The 24,975-nt window shown below is 38.7% G+C and overlaps 1 protein-coding gene across 1 annotated transcript; it reads left to right on the forward strand.

The window, feature by feature from the left end:
- On the forward strand, nucleotides 1-8,956 carry asb2a.1 (ankyrin repeat and SOCS box containing 2a, tandem duplicate 1). Its single transcript, XM_079475394.1, has 11 exons — nucleotides 1-123; nucleotides 1,167-1,461; nucleotides 2,471-2,554; nucleotides 2,645-2,814; nucleotides 4,142-4,297; nucleotides 4,420-4,665; nucleotides 4,748-4,919; nucleotides 6,291-6,341; nucleotides 6,746-7,307; nucleotides 7,385-7,538; nucleotides 7,616-8,956. Exons 2-11 carry the CDS (start codon nucleotides 1,175-1,177, stop codon nucleotides 7,756-7,758), a joined length of 2,025 nt encoding a protein of 674 aa, XP_079331520.1. The 5' UTR covers nucleotides 1-123; nucleotides 1,167-1,174; the 3' UTR covers nucleotides 7,759-8,956.
- The last annotated feature ends 16,019 nt before the right edge of the window (nucleotides 8,957-24,975 follow it).

Here is a 24,975-nt window from a genome sequence, read left to right on the forward strand (position 1 = left end):
TGAGGGCCTCAGTTCTCAGTGCAAGCAAGTGTCCAGTGTACTGCACAAGACATTTAGGACAAATAACTTTCAGCTTGGATACCATATCGATATTTAAAAAAAAGAAAAAACATTGTGAAGTGGGTAAGTAACAACTTTTAGGGTTTGTTGGTGTTGTGTATGAAAGTTGTCTGTATTATACTGTACAGTAGACTAGATCAATTGGGACTGTATGGTGGATGTTGATGTGTAATAGTGTAATACTTAGGCAATGTATACTGAAATACTGAGATAAACATAAATGCACACTTAACTGTGGGGGTCTTAGTCGTCACACAACACAAACAAGTCTTAAGGTTTTGTTGTCCTGTATTAAAATATACACATTTTTTTGTCTTCCTTTCCAGTAGAAATATGTTAATATATGTATTAAACTAACATAATTCTGCTTCTAAATTTCAGATTTTTCCCAAGATATATTTAGCCTTTATTGTCCTTAATAATTCACACTGCTTCAACAAACTCCACCAAACACCAACAAATGCCAACAATCAGCAACATTTTAAAGAAAAATTCACACAGATTTAAGAAACACCAACAATCACCAAAAGTATAAAGGATAATCCACACCGATTTAACAAATGCCCACAAACATTCTGGAAGGTTCATCCATACTTATTAAACAAACGCCAACACAAACAAACACCATCATCTAAAGGACATTCACCAATGATTTAACAAATGCCAACATTTTAAAGGATAATTTACATTCATTAAACAAACACCAACATTCTAAAGGATAGTTCACACTGATTTGACAAACACCAACACACACCAACATTATAAACGATAGTTTACACTGATTTAACAGACGCCACCAGGGGTTTCACACTGACCCAGCAAAAATGCATTTGTTAGGATGGACTGGCTATCTATCCAGGGTGTACCCTGCTTGTGGCCCAAAATGATGGGACAGAACGGATGGTATAACATTCTATACTGGTGTATATTTTCATATAGGCCTGTAAAACAATAAAATGTGACAGTCACAATGTGAAATCTGCGCTTCTTTAGATTTCTGTAACGATTGAGTACTATTCATTGTTTTACAAGAAACAAATCAGTTATGAAAAGCTAAAAGATATGTTGGTTCAGTTTATTTACAATTAATGCTTTGATCATATCAGGATCCATCATGGCAGCAGCCAGTGTGTCCATGTCAGGTTCCACTGGCACCAGCATGGAATTTGCTGACTACAGTCTCTATAGCAACCTTTCTGATGATGACCTCTTACAGCTAGCAATTGAACGCAGTCTTGCCGAAGCTCATAGCAGTGGGTTGGGGACTGAAAGCTCAAAGACCACCGATGCTTTAAACAGACCAGCATCATCACACACAGTTCCCCCATCACATCATGCTCAACTGCAGCCTACACCAGCTGTGCCATATGAACCATCTGCGTGCCCCGCCAATCCACCTAGGTATGAGGTTTGATGTTCTTCATACAAGGAAAAATTGGGTGCTGATATAAATAAAAGTCATAAAATAGAAACATATTCATCAGACAATTTTATCCAAAGTGCATTCAAGGTAATGGGAAATGAACCCCTGAACTTTGCGCTACTAATGCAATGCTGTTGCAATTGAGCTACATGAACATATTTACTCATTTATCTTACCTACATTGGTTTTTATAAGGACTTAAGGTCATTTCTGTAGTAGCACTGCTAAATGTAAACAAGAGTGACATACTTTAGGATCAAAACATGCTTGATAGTATGTGGCCTCGTGAAATTTTTTAGTCATGCTTTGTAAATGCAGCGTACAGGGAAAGTCAAAATATCACTTACAGATGCCTTGCGCAGTCGGATGACTGGCACAGCTGCTTTACACCTGTTCTGCTTCATTCAATAGCAACAGCCAACATTACACATGCCACAATGTTTAAAATTAGACATTATACATTACTGTGCCCAAGTGAACTTGTCTGGATTTACCCTGACATTAAAAAGCTTAAAGTCTTCCTTCCAGTGGTGCAGATGTACGCATCATTGAAAGATGATACATTTTAAAAGATAAGTTTTAAAATTTAAATTCTATTTTATTTTATTTCTACATTGTAAAATATACATATTTAGCTCCTTTAAAGGGGTCATATGACACGGCTTAATGCAATGTGTATATATGATTTAAGCTTAAAAAACGCTGTGTTTTCCACATAAGGTGCATGTTGTATCGCCTATTTGCGCCTATTTGCGCCTATTTGCAATTTTAACTTTTTTTACAGAACAAAACTTGTTTTGAATCTTTATATAAAATACACAGTCAATTTTGTAATTCGGTTGAAGCAAAAACCTCTTTAGTGAGTGAGTTCATTGATGGTGCACATCTGTAGAAAACTAATTGGCATTAAAATAAGTTGAATCTATACATGTTTCTTTTTTCTCGAAAAGAGAACTAACAAACTCTGTTTTCTTTGTCTTTAATCAGCCATTTCATCACTGGTTATGGCAAGCGGATGGTGGCCTACCGAAGATATGACGGCTCTCTTCAGGTCACACCTGAACCCGAAGAGTTAGTAATTTTTCAATTTCACATTTTATGGTTACCATTATTTTATCTTTAACATATGATTTATTGAAATAAAAATAATTTCTTCTGCAGCGAGACGGATCCTCTTGTTAAGGCCATTTGGGAAGGTGATGTAGGGACAGTGAGGCAAATGGTTAAAAAGGCTGGGTGCAACCTTCTTACTGCTAACCGATTTGGATGGATTTCTCTGCATGAGGCGGCATATTATGGACAAGATCAATGTATTAATATTCTGTTAAAAGGTAAAGTATTTCCATTTGTCACAATTCCGCCTCTTTTGGTCATGTTTTTCTCAGTCTTGTGGCTCGATCATGACAGACCAACATGTTTAGTGTGAAAGAGACATGGCATTGTTTGTTTTGGCATGCCATGTTATCTCTCCGGTTTTGTCTCTGTCCCCGACAAAATTTGTGTGTTCGTCAAGAACTTCTCGGCAGTGGCGATGGATACCGAGCTCGGTGAGGCCGAACTTGAAGTCGATTTTGACTGCTGCCTCACCCACTGCCTCAAGCCGAGAGGGAGAAGCTGAGACCCCTGGGGTTTGGCGAGATGGTCAGGTACATCATCAAGCAGGATGACCCCTGGCCCGCAGTCCCAACCTGGGCATCCTTCCCACTGGCTACCATCCCAGAGGACTGCGTCCTGGCCAGCGCCACCTTGGGGGACTCAGCTCCTCTCACCTCAAGCTCCACAGTCGCTAATCTTCCTGCCAGCCACCGTGGCAAGTGGGGGAGGAGAGCTTCATGGGGGAGGTGTTCTGACTCTTCTGGCGCGGAGCTTCCCATGCCCCTAACCATTCCTTCGCAGTAGGCCACTAGCCCCGTGGTTTGGTAATGGAAGGGGCCCTCAAACCCTGTCCAGCCAGCATCCGGTCCTGTCCAGCCTGCATCCAGTCCCGCCAACCTCCTGTCCAGCCGCCACTCATCGCAGTCCAGCTGGCACCCCGGCAGGTTGTCGTTCCTTAAGGGGGAGGTCTGTCATGATTCTGCCTCTTTTGGTTATGTAATTCTTAAGTCTTGTGACAGGATCATGACAGACCCACGTGTTTAGTGTGAGAGAGACATGGCATTGTATGTTTTGGCATGCCATGGGTTCTCTCTAGTCTCGTCTTGGTCCCTGCCCTCTCGTTTCCTCATTATTGATTGTTAATGCTTTAAGCCCTGCACCTGTTCCCCACTTTGATTCGGTTCCCTCTTTTATACCCTTGTGTTTGAGGTCCTGAGCTGATTCGTTTTGCTTTGTTTGACGTATAACAAACCTTGTAGATTATCTTGCACCCTTGGATTACCTTGCCCCATGTCTTGATGTTTCATGTATATCTAGTTATTGTCATTATCGTTTTGTAAGTAGTTTGAGTTATCTTGTAGGCCCCCTCGTGGGAAGTCCTTTGTTTCTGTTTCTATTTCATGTTGTTCTTGTTTATCCCCATCGTGTTTTTGAATTTTTTTATTAATAGTGTTTGTTACATACCACTGCCTGAAATTGGGCTCCTTTCCGTGGAAATTCTTTAAGAATTACTGCTTGGATCTTCATTTATCACAGCTTTTTTGATGATCAATGTTCTCACAGCTCAACCTGGGATAATTAACCAGCGCACTTTAAAGGATCAGACTGCTTTGCTGTTAGCTGTGAGCAGGGATCATCTAACATGTGCCGAGAATCTTCTGGAGAAAGGGGCTGACCCTGATATCACCAATAAAGAAAGGGAGACTCCACTATACAAAGGTAATATATTCACTTATCATTTCAGGTTTCCACTGTTTTATATTCACTCACATAAATATATTTTGTGTTACCACTTGTTTAATGTCCTTGAAATATATTTAATAAATTCTATACATCTGCAGCTTGTGAAAAGGAGAACCCGGCGATGGTCGTCATGTTACTGAAATATGGCGCAACCGTGAATAAGAACTGTATTCAAGGCTGGACCGCTCTCCACGAGGCTGTGTGCAGGAACAATGTTGAAATCTGTGAGATACTGGTGAAAGCTGGAGCCAAGGTCAGCATACCCAACGTGTATGGAATCACTCCTATATTTGTGGCAGCCCAAAGTGGAATGGTCGACACACTTCGGTTCCTTTTAAAAAATGGTATTTTTATTTTTCATACATATCTTTGACCGATATGTGCTAAAACAACTTGCTCTCCAATTAATGTTTTATCATTCATAAGGTGCTGATCTTAACAGCCAGGCGGCAGATGGAGCCACAGCACTGTACGAGGCCTGTAAGAATGGCCACGAGGACATTGTGGAGTTCCTTCTATCTCAAAATGCAGACACCAACAAGCCGGGCAAAACAGGACTGCTGCCAATTCATATCGCTGCCCAGCGTGGCAATGATGGGTATGAAGCTCTTACATTATAATTTATGCGTAAATACTAGGGCTGGGTAAAAAATATAGATAAAATTGATGCTTAATTTAATGAGTCCCTTAATTGATTCTTAATGTGCGTGCATGCCTCAGGGGATGTGAATACATTTTGCAATTCACTTCTCCCCCTGAAGCTGTCACCATTTTCACTTTGCTTAAAGCGGAGGTAACATGCTATTTCATGCATTCTGAGTTCTTTACATGCCCTGGCGTCAACCAGCCAGCGTGAGAACGATCACGCGCATCGATGCTGCTTCACTCGGCTGACGGAAGTTTAGCTGTGTTTGTTTGCACACTGCATTTCGCATTATATCAACGGTGGATATAACGCTGGATTTGGAGATTGTTTGAAACTGACTGATGCGCTAGAAAGTAGGCCAGTAGATCAGCACTAAAAGATGCTGGACATGAAACGCAGGCGGTAAGTCATACATCTTGCATAATGTGAACAACACGAACTTATAGTGAATAAACAGTTCTGCAGGGATAATGCGATGATGTATTTTGTGCTCGCGCTGTAGTTCCACCCCACCCCCCTTGCACGCCTCCAGGAGCTCAACTTTTTCCGGAAATAATCGTACAGCTGTATCTGTCTTTTATAAAAATGTGATCAAACTAAATACTCTTCGAAGATACGAAGTATGCAATACTACTGTACAGATTTATATGAGATTGGCAGAACCTGTTTGTGTTACCTCATCTTTAAAATAAAGAAGGGATCATATTATATCAACATATTTCCAGTTTGTAATGAATTACAATGTTTCTAATTGACATTGTTTAAATTTTTTACAGTAATGTGCATTTTGCAGTTTGTGTTCATTGTATGTGCATATTTATGATTTCCATTTACAATGTTTGTTGTTCATTGTATGTGCATATTTATGATTTACTTTTACAATGTTTGATGTTCATTGTATGTGCATATTTATGATTTCTTGTTACAATGTTTGTTATTCAAAGTAAAAGTATAAAGTAATTAAACATAATTGCGTTGGCCTGTTGTTAATGTAAATGTTTAGTTCAGTAACATAGCCGAAAGTTAAAGGCTTTCAGTAACCAGCATTTACATTTAAATATGAATTCTTTGTATGCAAATCTCACATTTATAATGAAATATTGATAAGTAATCGATATAGAATTAGATTGGAATCAGACCGAAACTACTGTATATAAATTAGAATCAATTTGCCAAATTAGTCACAATACCCAGCCCTACTAAATACAGTTTATATGCTTTGGGAGAATATGCCCGGGCTGATCTGAAGTACTTGTTTATTGAGGCTATCGGCTGTTGGGAGTTTAGGATTAGCACATCTCATGATCCTGCATTAATTTTCAGAAAAAACCTCATGACTTACGGGTGCACCCGCAAAATTGACAGGTCAACTAAGTAAGTTTCAATGGCTGCTGTGGCACCTTAACTCAAGCTTGGCTTTGAAAAATTGAATTTTTTAGAAGCAAAAAGCAGTTTTATTTGTCAAAAACCATGTCAGATCTGTTCTTTTAGTTTTGACATACAGTACATGTCATGTCCTGTCATGTCATGAGAACTTTGTTTCAAGCTCTGCATAGTTTATTTTACTTCCCTAACATTAAATCTAATCATACCATAATACCTGAGAGCATGAAAAAAAAAACATTTCATTATACGCCAGCTTCCTAGTTTACAATATTTATTCAATCTTACCAAGTATAATTAAATGCTCTAACCACGTCAGATTCTAACATTTAATCTAGTTGTTTTTGGCAACAATCATGCAACGTTGTTAACACTAAAAATCCTCTCATTTTCAGAATAGTATCTATGCTGATCCCAGTCACAAGCAAAGCCAGGGTGAAACGGTCTGGTATCAGCCCACTCCATTTAGCAGCGGAGCGCAACAGAGACGATGTTCTCGAGCTGCTGATCAAGGCTGGCTTCGATGTCAATGCCATGCTTTCCACGGATCGTTCAAAAATGTATGAGGATCGACGCAGCACAGCTCTGTATTTTGCTGTCATAAACAACAACATCGAGGCTACCACCATGCTCCTGGAGGCTGGTGCCAATCCAAACCTGGACGCGTTTAACCCTCTCCTAGTAGCCCTGAGGCAGGGTTGCATACACACAGTGACTCTGCTGATTGAACACGGTGCTAATGTGAATGCCAACATTTCCACCCACCCCACTACCTTTCCAGCCAGTGTTATGTTCTGCATGAAATACCTGACCTTACTGAAGTATCTGATGGACTTCGGCTGCGACGCCACCTCATGTTTCAATTGCGTCTATGGCAACAATCCTCATCCACCGATAAAGATGACACGTAATCGGCTAGATGACAGAGACGAAGAAACAGAAAAGACCTGTGTTCAGGTGGGTGGTGTGAAGCATGATGGTAACACAAATGTATATTAATATTTTAAACTTTTTTTTCACATATTCATTGGTAGTTCTGTGACGTGATCTCCACTGAAAACTACTGCCGCTGGGCAGGGCCGATAATAGACGTGCTTCTTGACTACGTTGGCCACGTGAAAATATGTTCAAGACTCATGGAACATCTGGAAAGTTACCCTGACTGGAATTGCATCAAAGACAAAGCTAGTACGTGCAACCAAACATTTATTAATATGCAAATGATCTCAGTCACCTGTGTATTAATTTTCTGGCTCGTATTTCAGAACCTCCACGCTCACTGCTGCAGCTCTGCAGACTGAAAATCCGCAATTTGCTTGGGATAAACAGACTAAAGAAAATCCACAAACTTCCAGTTCCTCCAAGGCTAATCAAATTCCTAAATCATCAAGAACGAGAACAAATTTAGAAAGACACTGAACAATAAAATACTTTAGCTCTGGGCTAAAATTGTATTTGAAAAGTTATTTTTACAAAAACAGATTACTTTTTTTACTGTGCATTCCAAGTAATTTCAATGAAACTGCATTTGGGTTGTTTTGATTAACTAGTAATAACTAAAAATACAGCAATAAAAACATGATAACACAATAAAAAATTACAATTTCTTAAAAAAGAGTTATCTGTTTTTGCACAAATATAAGACAAAGGGTATTGAACAATGGCTGCAAAATGCCACAAACGCTTATGTGTATTTATCAGGCTGAAGCAGAATTTAGGGAACATGTTTAATTTCGCTGCTGTCCTACTGAAACCTTATTTTTCCATATGTTGTGATTTTTATTCTTTGCGAAAAATTTATAATATTATTACTCAACCTTCATGTTTTTCACTGGGTTTTGCAAATATCTTACCAATATTAAGTACTTGTCTACTTTGGGAACGATGTTTTTAGTCATTTAAAAATTACTTTTCTTACTTTTTGTTCTATTCATTTCCTTAAAAACAGCGAATCTGGACATCTGAAGTTTCGGAAGGACATCGAAGCAATGCATTTAGTTGGTACATTGTACTTTATTTTCTTCTGTGTGTATATATGCTCATTTAAAAAAAAGTTTTGTTATGGGAAGTGACATTAAATGCCATTTAATTTTTACTTATAGAGCTAGTTAATCGACGTCATAACATGCTGAAAATTGTGCCATCTTGGGAGGATAGCTGCTAGTGGGTTCAATGCAGTCTTTTGTTTTTCTTGTTTGATTAGGAAATATGGTAGGTCGGTCTTGCTGTGTTAAAAACTGCAAATTACACAGAGTTGTTCAAAAGCCCATGGTGATTTCACTTTTGGTTTCTCCACATATTAAATTAAAGTAATTAATGGTACATATTAAAACAACAATAGCCATGGAGTATTATCCTCCCAAGATGGCGGCACCACTGCAACATGCAACATAGGGCGTTACATCAGCTTCACATTCTGTATTGCAACAAAGTAAAAATAGTATTTTTGGTAGTATGTAGTTTCATATTTGTGAAATGGCATTTATGTATATTAGCACTAGATTTCTTCAAACTGAGTGAGTATGTATCATAAAAGAGGTGCTACAGTGTACATTGTTCGGCAACAACACTTGGATTGGCCAATAAAGTTGCAACTATTAAACATCAGAGTTTCCTTCTTTTGGTCCACATAGGGGTTTGGGCCCCCACATTTTAAGCCAAGAACAGTTTACTGATCTATTTGAGTGAGGAATAATACAACTATTATCTTAAGGTACATTTACATTTAGTCATTTTGCAGACGCTTTTATCTAAAGCGACTAACAAAGAGTTCGGGGAGCAATAAGCGATGTCATAAAGATAGAATCCCAAGACAGATTTATATTGCCATTATTTAAATATCTGAGAAAGAGTTGGACTTTTGAAGGATCTTGAACCCACGTCTGTTATTTCGCACAGGCCTAACCTCCTCAGGCTGGGCATTACCTATGAACCAAATAACAGAACAATTGCAAAGGGTTTGAGACCATAATTCATTCTGCTTTAGAAAGTGTACTTTTTGTAACTGGTCAAATATAATTGTGTTATATTTTAATGGTTCCCCTAATTTAAAATAGTTGAATGGACGTATCTAATAGGCTTTGATAACATACAAAGCAGGAGGCTCCGAACTGAAAACAGTTTTATGTTTCATAAGTACCTGATCAAAAATTAAGAGTTAGAAATCGTATAAAACCGCAAGTGGTCCAGCCGTCCGCATTCCAAACGTCCGCGCGCTGACCACATGACGTAATTGTCGTCATCAGGAAGCTCCACGGTCGCCCCACACACCCCGTCTACATTCTTTTTTGAGACCGCGCGGACGTGACGCGTTCATTAGGGGTCAATACACACACAGGATGTGTGCAATGGGCCGTTTTCGAAGAAGAACGATACATAACCAACACGCTGAAAGTAAGCAAAGAAGCGTGTTTTCTTCTCAGACGCTGAAAGTCACGTATACCCACGGCTTAACAATTCAGCGAGCAAACGCTGTAGTTCCACCCAGCGAAACGTAAAATTGTTGGCGCTACCTAGTGTCTATAATATATAATAGCTACTGTAAATAAAACAGCCAATGAGACTTTGTAGAAATGTTGTATTTTTTCCCTGATGGTACTGATATGGACTCTGATAATAGAAGAGATCTGCCTTAAAGGGAAAGTGTCCAAATCATACAAATTCTATCACCCTTTGTTCACACACATCCTGTATTATTGGGTTGAATGGTGGACATTAAGACAAAATTCATATAAAGATGAGTTCTTCCTATTCTTACACAATCCACAAAAATGGTGGACATGCCAGACAAACCTGTAACCAGTTGGCCAGAATGCCTGTGGAAAGCAAATCTGATGTCACTGCCATAGGCCTATGTCTACTCATTTATATAAAAACCTCATGGAGTGTTGATCCTATTGACACTGGCTGTGAAATAAAATGTGAAATAATTGAATTTATTTGGAAGAACGATAATGTCAAATTCCTGAACAGCTGTCAAATGAAATGACTTATTTTGTATTGTACGTGTCTAAGCTTTCACCGGTAGGGGGCAGAAATGGGACACAGGCAATTTTCCTGTTTGTTGCTTTAGTTTGTTACATGTTTTGGTAGCAAAATACGTTATTTGCATAAATGCAGCATTTCCAGGCTGCAATTATATCAGTCACCTGCTTCATTTAATATATAACCGTAATGGTGTTTTAAGACCCCAAATGACTGACTTCATCAACAATGTATGTCTACTCACTAAGATGTGCCTTCAGTATTCAGCACTCAGGAAAAACCACATATTTTGGTTCAGATCAGGTAAAATGTAATAGTCATGTACAAAGAGCAGGGGACACTTTACTCATCAATCTTCCTGTTAAATCAAGAAACATATAAATATGAATAATTAATAATATTTCAGCCTAATTATTAATACAATTTTATATGTTCAAGTCCCACATTTGCTTAGAAACTTATCTTTTTATTTTATTCTATAACCACAGGGTGGCAATGCAACTCCATTGCTTATAAAGGAGGAAAACCAGAGGGCCCATTTAAAAAGCAAGATGTGTTCACAGTCTATACTGAGCAGAAATACATTTCTAAAGATTCGGATTTGGGATCCAAATAAACGTTTAGAGGTACTGAAGAAACATACACAAGAAAAAACTTAATTGTTTGTATATAACGATGCATTCTCTAAGGATGTATGTACACACTATAGTATGTAAATGCCAGGTAAATTTTTAGGAAATTTTATTTTGTCAGTTTTCTGTCTTTCTTTCAACTCTCAGAATCTGCAATCAAGAGTTTCGTACTACCGTCTGCTATCAACACAATTTGCGAGATTAACAATATTGTGGAGAACTGATTCTTAGTTTTCTGTCATTCTTTGACCTCTCAGAATCTGCCATCCACTATCAATACAATTTGTGTGGGATAGGCGACACGACAACACAGTATGTTTCTCTGTTTTTCTTCATTGGTACATTTATGTGGATGAATGGCTTCAGAAAGGTCAACAGAGAACATTGATTACACTTCACTGTCAGAAGAACCTGAGGGCGAGGGGGTGCGTTGTCATTTGTTTTGCGCAAACTCTCGAGTGGCCAGAAATCTTTCAAAAACTGCTGGCAGAGGAGGCAGGAGCATTGTAGGGCTCTCAATCATACTCTGCCACTGGCTGACAGAGCTGTTTAAGAGCTGACTGCTCCCCCCAGACATCCAAGACTGCAGAGTGTGACTCTGCGGTTTTATTAAATACAGTGCAATGATATTTAAATTAAATCCAAAATCCAAACCTATTTTTAAAACATTGTATTTGCTGAAAACAGAATGGCAAATTCCTCATGGAGTGTTTAAGTGCCCCGAGAGAATTTCCATGCAGGGCTGAATACATCACAGTTGAGAGGGTATGATAATGTAGTGTTGCGGATGAGCATATGTTCTCACAGCTTTCGCATGTGTGCAATCATGTTTGCGTTTCAAGGCTCAGTTCAATCAATGCCTGTGCCTGGCTACGGTGCTATAGACTGAATCAAAATGACAAACAGGAAAACCAAACTCAGCTTAATTAGATCCAAGACAGCTTGGGATATTCTGCATTTGAAATTTCTTTACTGTTGGCAAATGTCAGATTTCTGAATGCATAAGTAAATGAGGAAAGACTGAATAGGTGAAACTGTGGCTGTTGCTGCATTGTTAGATTAGCATTAACATTTCAGTCATATTCATATTCCAAAAGTATTCTAGAGGTTTGTGGCTTTGGGTGCATTTACTGTAATGCCTTTGGTTGTTACTGTAAAGGGACAGTCCACCCAAAAATCACCCTCTTGACATTTCAAACTAGTGGGGCTTTCATTCTTTATTTTGTGTTCTGTAGAAGAAAAAAGCCATACAGGTTTGAAAATAAAAGAGGGTGAGTAAATGATGACAGTGAACTATTATATTGTATACGTTATTTGATGATATATTATTGACATACTGTAAAATATCTTGTGACGGGTGTGAACACAGATATTTTGGTTTTAGGGATAAAAAGTTTACAGTATATAGAAAGAAAAGCATTGCTAGCTTTAATATATTCTATTTCAAATTTATGTTAAAAGCTGTAATTTACACATCTGTAAGATTTGAGTATCTCAAATGTGTGAACCTGAAGCCTTTATAACATCATTTGTTTGTCTTCTTGAACTTCGTCTGCGATTCATCAATGTAATTAGTCCTTCAATCTCATTTACGTGCAACATCTGTTAATGTCAGACTGTAGATGATCAGTGACCTGATGAGATCGCTGGTGGGCGAGTGAGACCTGGACAAAAGCATGTCTGGGTCAGAGAGCTCTTTATGTGCCAGGCTTAGTAAAGAGACGAGCCGATTCCGATTGTGACCATTAAGAATCGAGACTGATTCAATTAGACTGGTTAAAGTCTGTGGCTTCTGAGTCAGATTACACATTACTGGAAGATTTAATTAACAAGTCAACATTCAAGTGCTTAGCAGCATGTTTAGTTTTTTTGTCAAATTGATCAGCTTTGTAATCAAATGAATTATCCAAGGATTTATTTAATTATCCATCTCTTAGGATTTTCGGCTTGGCAGCATCTCATTGACAGATTTTAAACACGGTGCTGGAGATGACCGCAATTTACTGGAGGGGGCATATTTTACAATTTGAAATCTTTAAGTGCCAAAAGATACCACTTTGTTTGTATATCAATTTTGCATAGCATTTGGAGACAATTCTGTGGTAAACAAGGAAATCCTATTAGTTTTGAGGCGGAACTCCTTCCCCCTGTGAATTCACCCCCTGGATTGGTCCCCCCCAAGTTCTCCCCATACCAGCCCTGTTTAAATATCTAATGTTGTTTAGTATATTGTAACTGAATACCAGATTTAGTGCAGTAACATTAACAGTGCATGCTGCTTAAAATCTGGTTTAATACAGAGTTGTGTTTTCACTCCAGAGAACTGAAAGCTGTCTCTTATAGTAGTTGTTTCTGCTAGATCTCTGCATTTTGTTAAAGCATCAAGACATCTGCCAGATAAAGAGAAACCATTCTAAAAGTACAAAATGCCCATGAGCTAAATATGTCTATTAGTACAGCAAGAGAGAATGATTTAAAGTCAGCGGTGTTTATGTTAGACAAATATGAACTTACTATCTAGTGGTGCAGGTTGATGGTTTGAGGTCCAGCTTGCATGCTTTCCTCATTCAATTCAGGGAAACCTTATCTGGGAGCAACATTCTTTGCTGTAAGGATACGTTCTCCTGCTTTAATTAAAAATTTAGTGATATCTCCTGCATTCATTTTAAATGTAGTGATTTGAAACCGAAAGCAGTGGCGTCGCTATAGGCCCTTTTTTAGGTGGGCGTTATCCACCCTAAAGTTCTGGTTTAGCCCTCCTAATAAATTGTGAGTAATTATGTAATCTGTATAGAAATTTGAGATTGCTTTATAGTCTCTTTAAATAATCGTTATATAATATTCTTTAAAACTATTATTTAAAACATCAGTTTACTGTGGCACAAGGTGGTGAACGTCAAATGCAAATTACAAGGTGTGTGCATTAACATGACATCTGCATCTTTGCCATTCTTTGTTATAAATGCATCTTACATAATACGATGCAGGAGCTATAAAAGTCAATTTCCCATCCACTGTAAAAAGTTTTGTCTGCATTCACCCCTTGTCCCGCTGTTAACTATTTGTTTATGTTACCTCCAGCTAAATGAAAGCACTTCACACCAATGACGGCATGCTTTGGATAACGTTCATGATGATATTGTAGCGCAGAGAAATGTGTCATTCATTATAAAGTGCTGTAATCTGCACCTAGTTATAGAGAGCTGATGTAGTTTTGGGAGCACCGGAAAGACAATGGGCAGATAGAGGTAGTTAGTTCAGACTGGTGCGGCTGTGTTATTCATTGTTCTGAGTTTCAAGTAAACAAAAGTGAACCCAGAAGCTCTTAGGCGTTTTCAGACGGTTCACTATAGTTATTATTAATTTAAAACATATTGTGGATGTGATGAAAACACAGCCATGCACTGGAGTGACAACACTAATGCTAATCAGAATTAACGGCAGGAAAACATCATAATAAGTTATTTCTTGAACTAAATAATGACTCTGCAGTTCAGCAATGTTATTTGTATAGCACATTTACAACAGCCACCAGGCTGATCAAAGTGCATTTCAGAAGAGCAAGATTATACCACATATACAGAAACAGACCAGACAAAAATTAATACAACCTGTTTAAAAATGAAAAATTGACAGAGACAGAGAACGGGCCGTTCCAATCTCTAGGGGCAGGGCATTCCAAAGTCGAGGCCCTGCCACTGCAAATGCATGCTCACCTCTACACTTAAGCCTAAAGTGAGGGACTACCAACAAAGCCTGGTCACAGGATCTTAGGCTTCTGGATGGGTTGTAGAGATGAAGTTCAGAGAGGTAGACAGGGGTTGTGCAGGGATTTATACACAGAGGAGAATTTTAAATTCCATTCTCTGACAAACCGGCAACCAGTGTAAGTGATGTTCTCATGTTTACAACACTTTAAATCTGGCCGCAGTATTTTGAGACTTAAATAATAACAAAACAAAAACCCACGAGGGGGTAAAATGAAGATATAAACATGACAGCTAAACAGGAAGATGGACTAACTAAACTAGATGGGACAGGACTAAAGATACATTTACCATGTAACTGGTAAATAACTGCAAAATAACTGCACTGCACTGCACTGCACTGTGAGGATCTACGGATAAACTTTCTAAACGGATAAACGTTCTAACTCAGGGCTTATACACTCATGAGTTCTCATTACATCGGTCTTGTCTTCATTTAGAAAGAGGAAATTTTGGGCTAGCCATGATTTAATCTCTGTTTAAACTATGGCAGAGAGTATTACTGATGAGTATTACTGACAAATTAGATCAAATGTTAGTTTGGAGACTGTTACAGATGAGTTGATGAATGACACCCAAGCTAATTTAACAAACTGTTTGTCTAAGATAGAATCTCTAGGAGACCATGTTAATTTGTGAGAGATGGATGTGACAGTTGAATTCTATAAGATCTTTTGGCCGGCCCATCATGAGAGGACCTATTAGCTGTTCTGAGAAACAGCTTGGCTGAAGGTCTTTTGCCATTGAGCTGTAGAAGAACGGTCCTTGCACTTCTGCCTAAGAAGGGCAATTTGAGCGACATTAAAACCTGGAGACCAGTGTCTTTATCATGTTGTGATTATAAATTGCTTTCTAAGGTATTGGTTACTTGTTTGGGAAAGGTTTTAGATGAGATCATCCATCCTGACCAGTATTGTGTGCGTGTTTGACATTTAAGATTGTGTTATTTTAGTTGAATTAAAACAAGTTTCTTATCATTTGTGGTGTTAGCCCAAGGGTGTACTATGTCAGGGATATTGTACACACTTGCAATAAAAACACTTTTGAATACTTTGAGGACAGTTCTGGAAGGGCTGTCTTTACAAAAAATTGGGAAGGTAGAATTGAAAAGATAAAAAGTTTACTAGAATAATGGAAATGGCTTGTACCATCTTTATCATATGGATGGCAGACTTTAATTACTAATAATTTGGTGGCTTCCTCTTTGTGGCACCGTTTGGCTTGTATTGATCCACCATCCCATTTACAACCATCTGTGTTGTTGGACTGTTTTGGGGCAGATGCATGTGCGACAATTATGCTTTTCTCAACATTGAGAACTTGTAACTGGCTTTAAGTTTTAAAGATGTGGAAAATGTGTCTGTTCAATTAAAATCAAGCCTTAAAATCAATTTGAATCGTTCAAAAGTTCGCCAGAAGTTGCAGTCTGTTTTAACTGAAAAATAGGGAAGGGAAAAAGCTATATAATGCTTGTGTAAAAGCATTAAACAAAAAAGGTTGGCATGGAAGAATTGCTGCTCTTATTTTATATCCCCAGTTCTTTTTGTCAATGGTAGCTTATACTTTAGTCTATACATTACATGGCATTATCGTTGTTAATTATTTTGTTTCTGTTTTAAATCCAATTTTTTGTCAACAATGCCCGTTTTGTTTACACGGAGAATCTCTTTTTAATGCTTTTATGCAGTGTTCAAGACTTCAGCATATGGCACCTAACGAGTAGAAAAGAAACAATCGAACAAAAGGGTGATCACAATGTTGTAATGTTTTTTATTGGCTATGATTACATCAAGAATTCTAATGTATTTTCTTTTTTATACAGAATGAAAATATTTGGTGCTATAGTGTTGTGCTCTGTTGTTAAAAATGAAATATTTTCTTCTATTTATTTTATAATATTGTAAGAGACCTTTCCTGGAATGTCTTGGTAAAGGTTTTATGTTTTAAATTGTATTTTAATAGAAGGGTTTTGTAAATTGTAAATTAAAATCTCTCTCTCTCTCTCTCTCTCTCTCTCTCTCTCTCTCTCTCTCTCTCTCTCTCTCTCTCTCTCTCTCTCACACACTCACTCACTCACTCACTCACTCACTCTCCCGCGCACGCTCTCTCTCTCTCTTTCTTTGTTCCTTATGGACAAAGTGGAGGCAACAATCTAAAGAGGCATCAGCAGGGTGTCAGCAGTACTCTGGAACACTGACTCTTGATATTACCTTGCATCACATTCTTCATCAGACACTGCATTTTCCTTCACAAACCCCACAGACCAAAATCAATGCATGGGACATTTAACACTATCTTGACCATTTATTTGCTATTAAATAGAATAGCAAATGTACTATTACCTATTAACAAGAATGAAAAGTATACAGTTTGCAAGTATGTACGATACCAGAAAAGACTCAATACAACCACACTAGATATCGCCTTTGTTATGCTTTATCCACATTGTGAATTGTTAATGTACCCTATTGATTTTTCCACATTTGAAGTGTCTTAAAAATAGCTAGAGGTTTACAGTATACATGCACAAATGTATTAAATATCATAGACTTCGGAAGTGGCGACCCTCCCTACTTCCCAGGATGTCTCTACATGATTCATGCCCAGTAATGCACAACCAACTGTGCTGCCATGATTGGGTAAATCCGTCACTTCATTCACCCTGCCAGATGCACCTGGCAGCAGAAATCCCTTCCCTCTGTTTATACCAAAATAACGATCACCTTTCTTTCCCAAGCATCCTGACTCTTCCCATAGTTATTGTCTGAATTCACAGAAAGTATTAATTTGTGACTCAAAAATGTTGAAATGTGTAGTGTTGCAGTCACTGTCAGGTAGCATTGTTGCTAACTGATTATAACGCAAACAAAGGCTTTCAAAAACCAAACTGCTTCAATAACAATTGAACACTATATAATACAAAATAATCTATTTAATAGCACAACCTTCACTTTGCTTAATCTCTTACCAGCGAATTATACAACATAAAAAACTAAAGAATAATTTCCCTGACCCAGCAGGACCTTAATTCTTGTTTCTTTTTCCCTGTTCTTTCACAAATAGATTAGTTTGGCCATTGAAGCATCTGAAATATTAAGTTTTCTTTGTGTTGGAATTTGTATTCAAATGCAATTCCATTCCACAATCAGTCTAATCAAAATAATAGCTCATTTCTGATAGACAAAGGTTAATCAATGTGCTCTTGGCCATCGAAGTTCAGTAATTCCGACTAAAATAGTACATTGAGTAGTACAAAGAGAGGCCCTCAGTTCCACAGCTGTGTTTGGATCTATGTCTATTAGCATCACATTCAATTTGATTCTCTTTCATCATGCAGGCCAAGCTGGAGGCCGGGCGTTGATAATGGTTGATCTGACAATGCATCTATCTTTTAAAAGGCTCTTACCTGTAGACGATCCATGCAAAAGAACAAGCTCAGGCACTAATTGATGAATCAAAAACATGCTACGTGATGACATTAACACAAAAGTTTTTATCATGTAAATTTGTGCTATTGATGTAGCTATAACGGAGACTTAGCAACACCATGTGCGATTCATATCTGGACGGTCTTTGGACTAAAGCTCTCTTTGATCGTTAGACACGGTTTAACATTTCAGACTGTGACAACTGATTGAAGATTTCTTACATTTTATGCATCTGCAACTTCATAGGACCTGGTGGTATTACACATCATGTTGTAAAGCTTGATGTACTGCAGGGAAGCAACAAAGAATTTGAAAAAGAAAGTGTGTTTTTTATTATTCTTGTTAAAAGGTTTGTTTGAGTGTGATAAGTCAATAGAAAGTCACGTCATGTTTGCATCTGTTTATCATTACGTCGCTCTGAGTGAGCTATTTTAATGCAATCTGAAATAGATCATTCAAGATCACTGCTCTTGTATTTTACGTGCAGCTCAGCCTTCTAACACCCCTCTAATCTTTCTATTTGTTCGATATAGTGACCTGTACTGTTGAGCCAGGCGATGATACATCAGAACAGCAAGGACAAAGGTCAGATCAGCAATTCATCAGGACAGACTCCAGTATCCCTGATGTCCAGCTCCATAGAAGAACAATTAAAAACAAGAAACAAATGACACAGAAAAATGCTCCTCAAGTCTGATTTCTTCTGAAAATACATACAGTACAGATTTCATTAGAAGGAAACAATAACAAAAACAAATTATTTTACAAATTGAGAATTTTAAGTCAGTTAAGAAGTGTTATCATAGTACCAGCACTGGGGTCTAAAGTACTATGATATCTCCTAATGTGTTAAAAAAATACAGTATAGAAATGTTCAAGCATGTTTGTATAGTTGTATAGTTTGTATGCATCTGTTTGCTGTTCTTGTGTGCACTGTGGTTTACATCCAGGGTCAATGACAGGGTGTAGGTATTAAAACAGTAAGGACAGGTGGTAAAAATAACACAACACCTTTTTGTGATAATGCTAAAAGCCCTCTGTAAAGTGCCATTAGTTCTCTTTTGCAGCAGAGGGTGAAGCGTGCTTCAGCGATGGCACTTAATGCTGGATGAACTGGCTCACAAAACAAGGAAGAAGACCATTACTCACAGTGGAAATCCACAGTGGCTATTTGCAAATGCATTATGTAGTTTGTTGTAATCTTGTAAGTATACATTGTCTGAATTGGTTTAATGAGAATAAAGAAAAGTAAAATAAAGAAAATAAAGATCATATTTAAAGCCTTTATCATGGCTCTGGTTGATGCACCATTGCCACTGTAAGGAGCTCCGATGTAAAAAGCTGTAGTACTTTCTCTGTTTTACATGTTACACATCATTAGATATGCAAGGCCCGCTTCACTGTCAAATCATAAGTGCTTTATAGATAACATTTCTTACAGACAGCAAAAGATAAAATGACAACAAGCAGAAAACAATTCACTAGTATCACTGCACAGAATTCCGGGAAAGCATGATTTGCCTCTGGGACTGAATGACTTAGGCTTTTGGCAGCGTTAAGCCCCTCCTGTTAAAGTGTGCCATGTGTCTCCCTGGGTGCTGAGGGATACCGTGCTGGATGTGCTTCTCTGCTGCTGGCCACTCAGACTCTTCCTCTCCAGATCGATTTACTGTTGGAGCGCAGGCCTTAAATCACAGCCCCATGGCTGTGCTGACTCCACTCCACTTCTTGACCTGGGGCGGAAAAACTCAGCAAGAAACGAATGGCTGTCACAACATCATCTATCACTACAGCTCCCTCAATCTCTATCTGTCCCACTCCCCATCGAGCAAGGTTGGGCACTGCACTTCAGCTGCATTACATCCAAGTGCTCTCAACAGGCTTTGATAGAGCATTACATCATGTACTGGTGAGATACTGTGCAAGCACAAATGTTTAGCAACATGTTATTACAGTTGACACTGAGTAGTGCAGTGGAGGGCAACTCTTAGCTAAAAGACAAGGGTTAGAGATATTATATGATATGCCGCAATATATTTAATCTTATTTATGTATTAAAAGGGCTGATGGTATGAAATGTTTGAAAATATATATATATATATATATATATTTCCCTGTAGCTCCTTTGGTGCATTTACATTTATTGGTCATGGGTTCGGTCCAATACTGCTTTGGAGAAAAACGTCTGCCATATTCATTCATGTAAATATGTACAGTATATGTCATGGTTCTCGTGGTGAGACACGGAGAGAGGACCCAGGTGCAGACAGCGGGTAAGGGGTTAACAAATAATTTAATAAATAATAAAACAAAGACCCACGAGGGGGTAACAGAACAAAACATGGATACATAACATGACAGGACTAAGACTAACTACACTGAAACAAAACTTAAATTAACTCTTTGACATAAACTACACATGACTAAACTAACATAACACAGGAACTCACCACACAAACCACAATGAACCAGCACAAGACAGAAGACACAAGGGCATTAAATAAGGGACCAAATCAAGAGGGAAACAGGTGTAGGCATTAATCAATAACGAGGTAACAAGAGGATGGGAACAATGACGAGACCGGAGAGAGTATGGAAGGCCATAAGAACAATAATGTCTCTCTCCACATTTAACATGAGGTTCTGTCATGATCCTGCCACTAAATCAAGAGAAACATGACATGATGCAGCAGAATCATGACATAAGCCTCTCCTAAAGGAGCAGCAACCTGATGCTCCTCAAGGCACAAACAAGACAAGACAGACTGTGACAATGGCAACAATACAACATGGCAATACAATAAATCAAAACGGGCAAGCACAAGAGTCCAAGGGAAAGGGCACACAAGAGTCCAAAGGGAAGTCCAAACATGGGCAGACACGGACTGGGTAGCTCCGGCAGACATGAAAACACTAGCCGGCAGACATGAACAGGATGGCCGGCAGACACGAACACGATAGCCGGCAGACACGAACACGATAGCCGGCAGACACGAACAGGAGAGCCGGCAGACACGAACAGGAGAGCCGGCAGACACGAACAGGATGCACTGGGCTGGAATGGCCGCATACACCGGGCTGGAATGGCCGCATGCACCGGGCTGGAATGCCCGGCTCCGCCAAGCAGGAAAGCCCGGCTCAACCAGGCGGGAATGCCTGGTTCCGCCGGGCGGGAGTGCCCAGCTCCACCGGGCGGAAATGCCCGGCTGCACCGACCTGGATACCCGGCTGCACCGACCTGGAATGCCCAGCTGCACCGACCTGGAATGCCCGGCTGGGGATCTTTGGTGGCCACAGGATTCCGGCGGCTTCGACCCTGGAGGGAAGACCGGCGGTCTCAACCCTGTAAGGCAGTCCGGCGGTCTCGGCCCTGAGCAGGAATCCGGCAGTCTCAACCCTGGTAGGGAGTCCGGCGGCCCCGACTCAGGAGGGAGTCCGGCGTTCTCGACCCAGGAAGGGAGTCCGGCAACCTCTAACCCTGGAGGGGAATCCGGCAGCCTCAACTGCTGCCACAACGATCCCTCTGTCTGCTGGGTCCGATTAGGGCTGGTTCATTCTGTCATGGTTCTCGTGGTGAGACACGGAGAGAGGACCCAGGTGCAGACAGCGGGTAAGGGGTTAACAAATAATTTAATAAATAATAAAACAAAGACCCACGAGGGGGTAACAGAACAAAACATGGATACATAACATGACAGGACTAAGACTAACTACACTGAAACAAAACTTAAATTAACTCTTTGACATAAACTACACATGACTAAACTAACATAACACAGGAACTCACCACACAAACCACAATGAACCAGCACAAGACAGAAGACACAAGGGCATTAAATAAGGGACCAAATCAAGAGGGAAACAGGTGTAGGCATTAATCAATAACGAGGTAACAAGAGGATGGGAACAATGACGAGACCGGAGAGAGTATGGAAGGCCATAAGAACAATAATGTCTCTCTCCACATTTAACATGAGGTTCTGTCATGATCCTGCCACTAAATCAAGAGAAACATGACATGATGCAGCAGAATCATGACAGTATATGCACAAGCAGATTGAAATATGTATTGCATATTGTTGTATTTCGATAGTCTGGAACCAACGAAATAGCAAAGTGGAATGTATAAATAAAATGTTTGAATATTTAAGGTTTTCTTTTTCAAGAAATTATACATTAGTCATTTGTAGGTGATACACTTAATACGAAACAGTCAATTACAGTCAAACATTTGTTAAACAAAGGCAATCATTATGACCTGATGACTTTTTTTATACCATTCTGAGCAGAACAGCAGACATGTTCAAATAAATGTGCACTGACACTGTGCATGATAAAGGAACATCACTGAGAATGCTTATCATACAGCGTTTTCAAGCACACTGTTGAATTTTATAAATTCTCAATGAAAAGTCATAAAAACATGTAGTATTTCCGCATGAGTGACCAATTCAATTTAGGAATGAAGATAATTGCAAATGCACTTCTCCTGACTCCATGATGGTCATCATTTTAATTACTTTTTACTAAATGGATGGCAGCATCTTTTCTTGGAATTAAAGGTATAAGAAAACATTTAGGACTCTTTGACAAAAAAATACATTTTAAATAATTATCACTTCATCACTGTGAATTTCATCATTATGAAAGTCATTTTTGCTGCCCTCAGACTTACAGCAATGTGTAAGAATATACTCATGGAAGCACAATTTACTAGACAAAAACTGTCCTGTACAGTCTACCTGTCAAAAACATATATAAAAATAATAGTGACTATTGTTATTAAAATTGACTAAAATAACAAGGCTTAACTTATTATATCTTTTTGGGACCATGGACACCGACAAAAAAGCCAAATAATTAAGCGAACACAAAGTTTGTCTTCACAACTGTTTCAGTATGTTTTCATCTTATATATCACCCAATAAAATGTCTTGGGTTTTAACCCCCAGAAGTGCCTTTGATCTCTATTTAAATAACATCATTGACATAATGTCTACCGAGAGCTTTCAGATGGTAAGCATGCTTTATTTCAGCGAGACTGGCGCCAACCCGAAAAGGTTGCAAAGGCTTACGGATGCAAACCTTCTGCCCAAAATAATACCCTCAGCAGTCAGTTTGATATAGTATTCACTTCTATCTTCAGCAGAAAAAGCCTAGGATTGACAGAGGGTCTCTTTCAGTGAGGAAGCATGAATAAAGAATTTAAGGCAGGGAGATAAGGAACAGAAATCGAAAAGAGGAAGGAAAAGAAGCAGCATGAGCTCATTTTGATTGAACGGGAGCCTAATGGCCCGGGCTCAATTGGATGAACAATCACACAGATCTACCTTAATGTACACAGAGCCATCAATCTCCTTTTTAACTAGATTAAAGCACCCTTTAGGGTTGGTCAGCAGCAGGGGAGAACACTGCTGCAGACCTAGCAGGACTTCCTGGCATCAACCTTTGAATAAGCTTGTTCTGCCTCTCTTCCTATTTCTAATCTACTCTTCAGCAGGGTATGTCTCAACTAATGAAATGGCATTAACTTGGACTAGAGCCTATCACTAAAACCAAGCACTCACTTTAATTCCTATTGACTACATTAGTCCAGCACTCAGGAGAATGTACGCATGATGCACGCGAGTACATGTTTAAAGAAAAGTACCCATGTGATTTTTAAAATATTCATATTAAATGTTGACTCAATATAACAAAATAAAATTTCACATTTACCATGCCTCTTTAAAATAGTTTGAAGAAATTTGTGTTTAAAGTCACACAAAACAAGTGGATAAATAAAAATGCCAGTTTATTTTAAGAGCCAATAAATGGTGACTGTGATTGAATGATCACACAAGCAACACATTGGAGACACGGTGTCTGGGGCTTTTGGCACACTCGGTCTCAGTCCATAAAACAAGACCTATAAACTAAGATTCAATTTATTCTGGCTAGAATTTATTGCTTTGGTGATTTAGTGGAGCAACCTCATTTAGGATGATTACATTAGAGGGTCCCTTGGTCTTATTAAATTTGAGGAAGAAGGGGGTTTTAGTGCAAAGTGTAAGCTGTCACCATACTATACTGTACACTGCAGTTGGGTGAAGACTCAACCATCAATCACATTCCTGTTACCTGACCAGTCATTTGTCAAATAAACAGATAAATGAGCACATTAGGAATGTTATTTGCATTAAATCTCAGCCCTTGATAGATGTGTTATCAGCTGCACTGCCTTTTCAAAACTTTGCTGCAAATCGCTCCAATACTTTCACTAACATTTAAAGCTTTGTTTATTCACCTCTAAAAGTCCTATATCATAATTGCATCAATTGCTTTAGTCTTTTATTGTAAATTGGCATTTCCAGTGTTATGGATGTGACATTTTCATTCAAAACATGACATTGACCTTCTCAGAGAATGTATTACCAATATAGAGATCCACCTTTTAAATCCCTGAGGATAAATTCCAGACATCAGATAAACGGTGCTCTACTTTAAAATAGGGAAAAATCAATGCGTTATGGATGTGACAAAAAGGATGCACATACTTCGGAGTATTTCTGTGAATTAAAATGTACAAACCATAAGCAATAACACCCAACAAATTGAGAAGGGATCGCTTTATAGAACAATAACTGTTCATGTTCCCCTATATGGGTGGATATGGATTCACTTGGATGGCTATGGAAAACCATGCCTTAAAAACTTTAAAAGAGACTTCACGTGGGAATTTAAACCACCAAATAGTCACATCTGACCTATCAGTATGGCGAAATCTCTAATTGTTGATTTTTAATCTTAAATCTGACATTCGCATGGAATCGTC

Source organism: Barbatula barbatula (genome assembly GCF_947034865.1).
Source record: "Barbatula barbatula genome assembly, chromosome: 15".
In the NCBI taxonomy this organism is placed as follows: domain Eukaryota; kingdom Metazoa; phylum Chordata; class Actinopteri; order Cypriniformes; family Nemacheilidae; genus Barbatula; species Barbatula barbatula.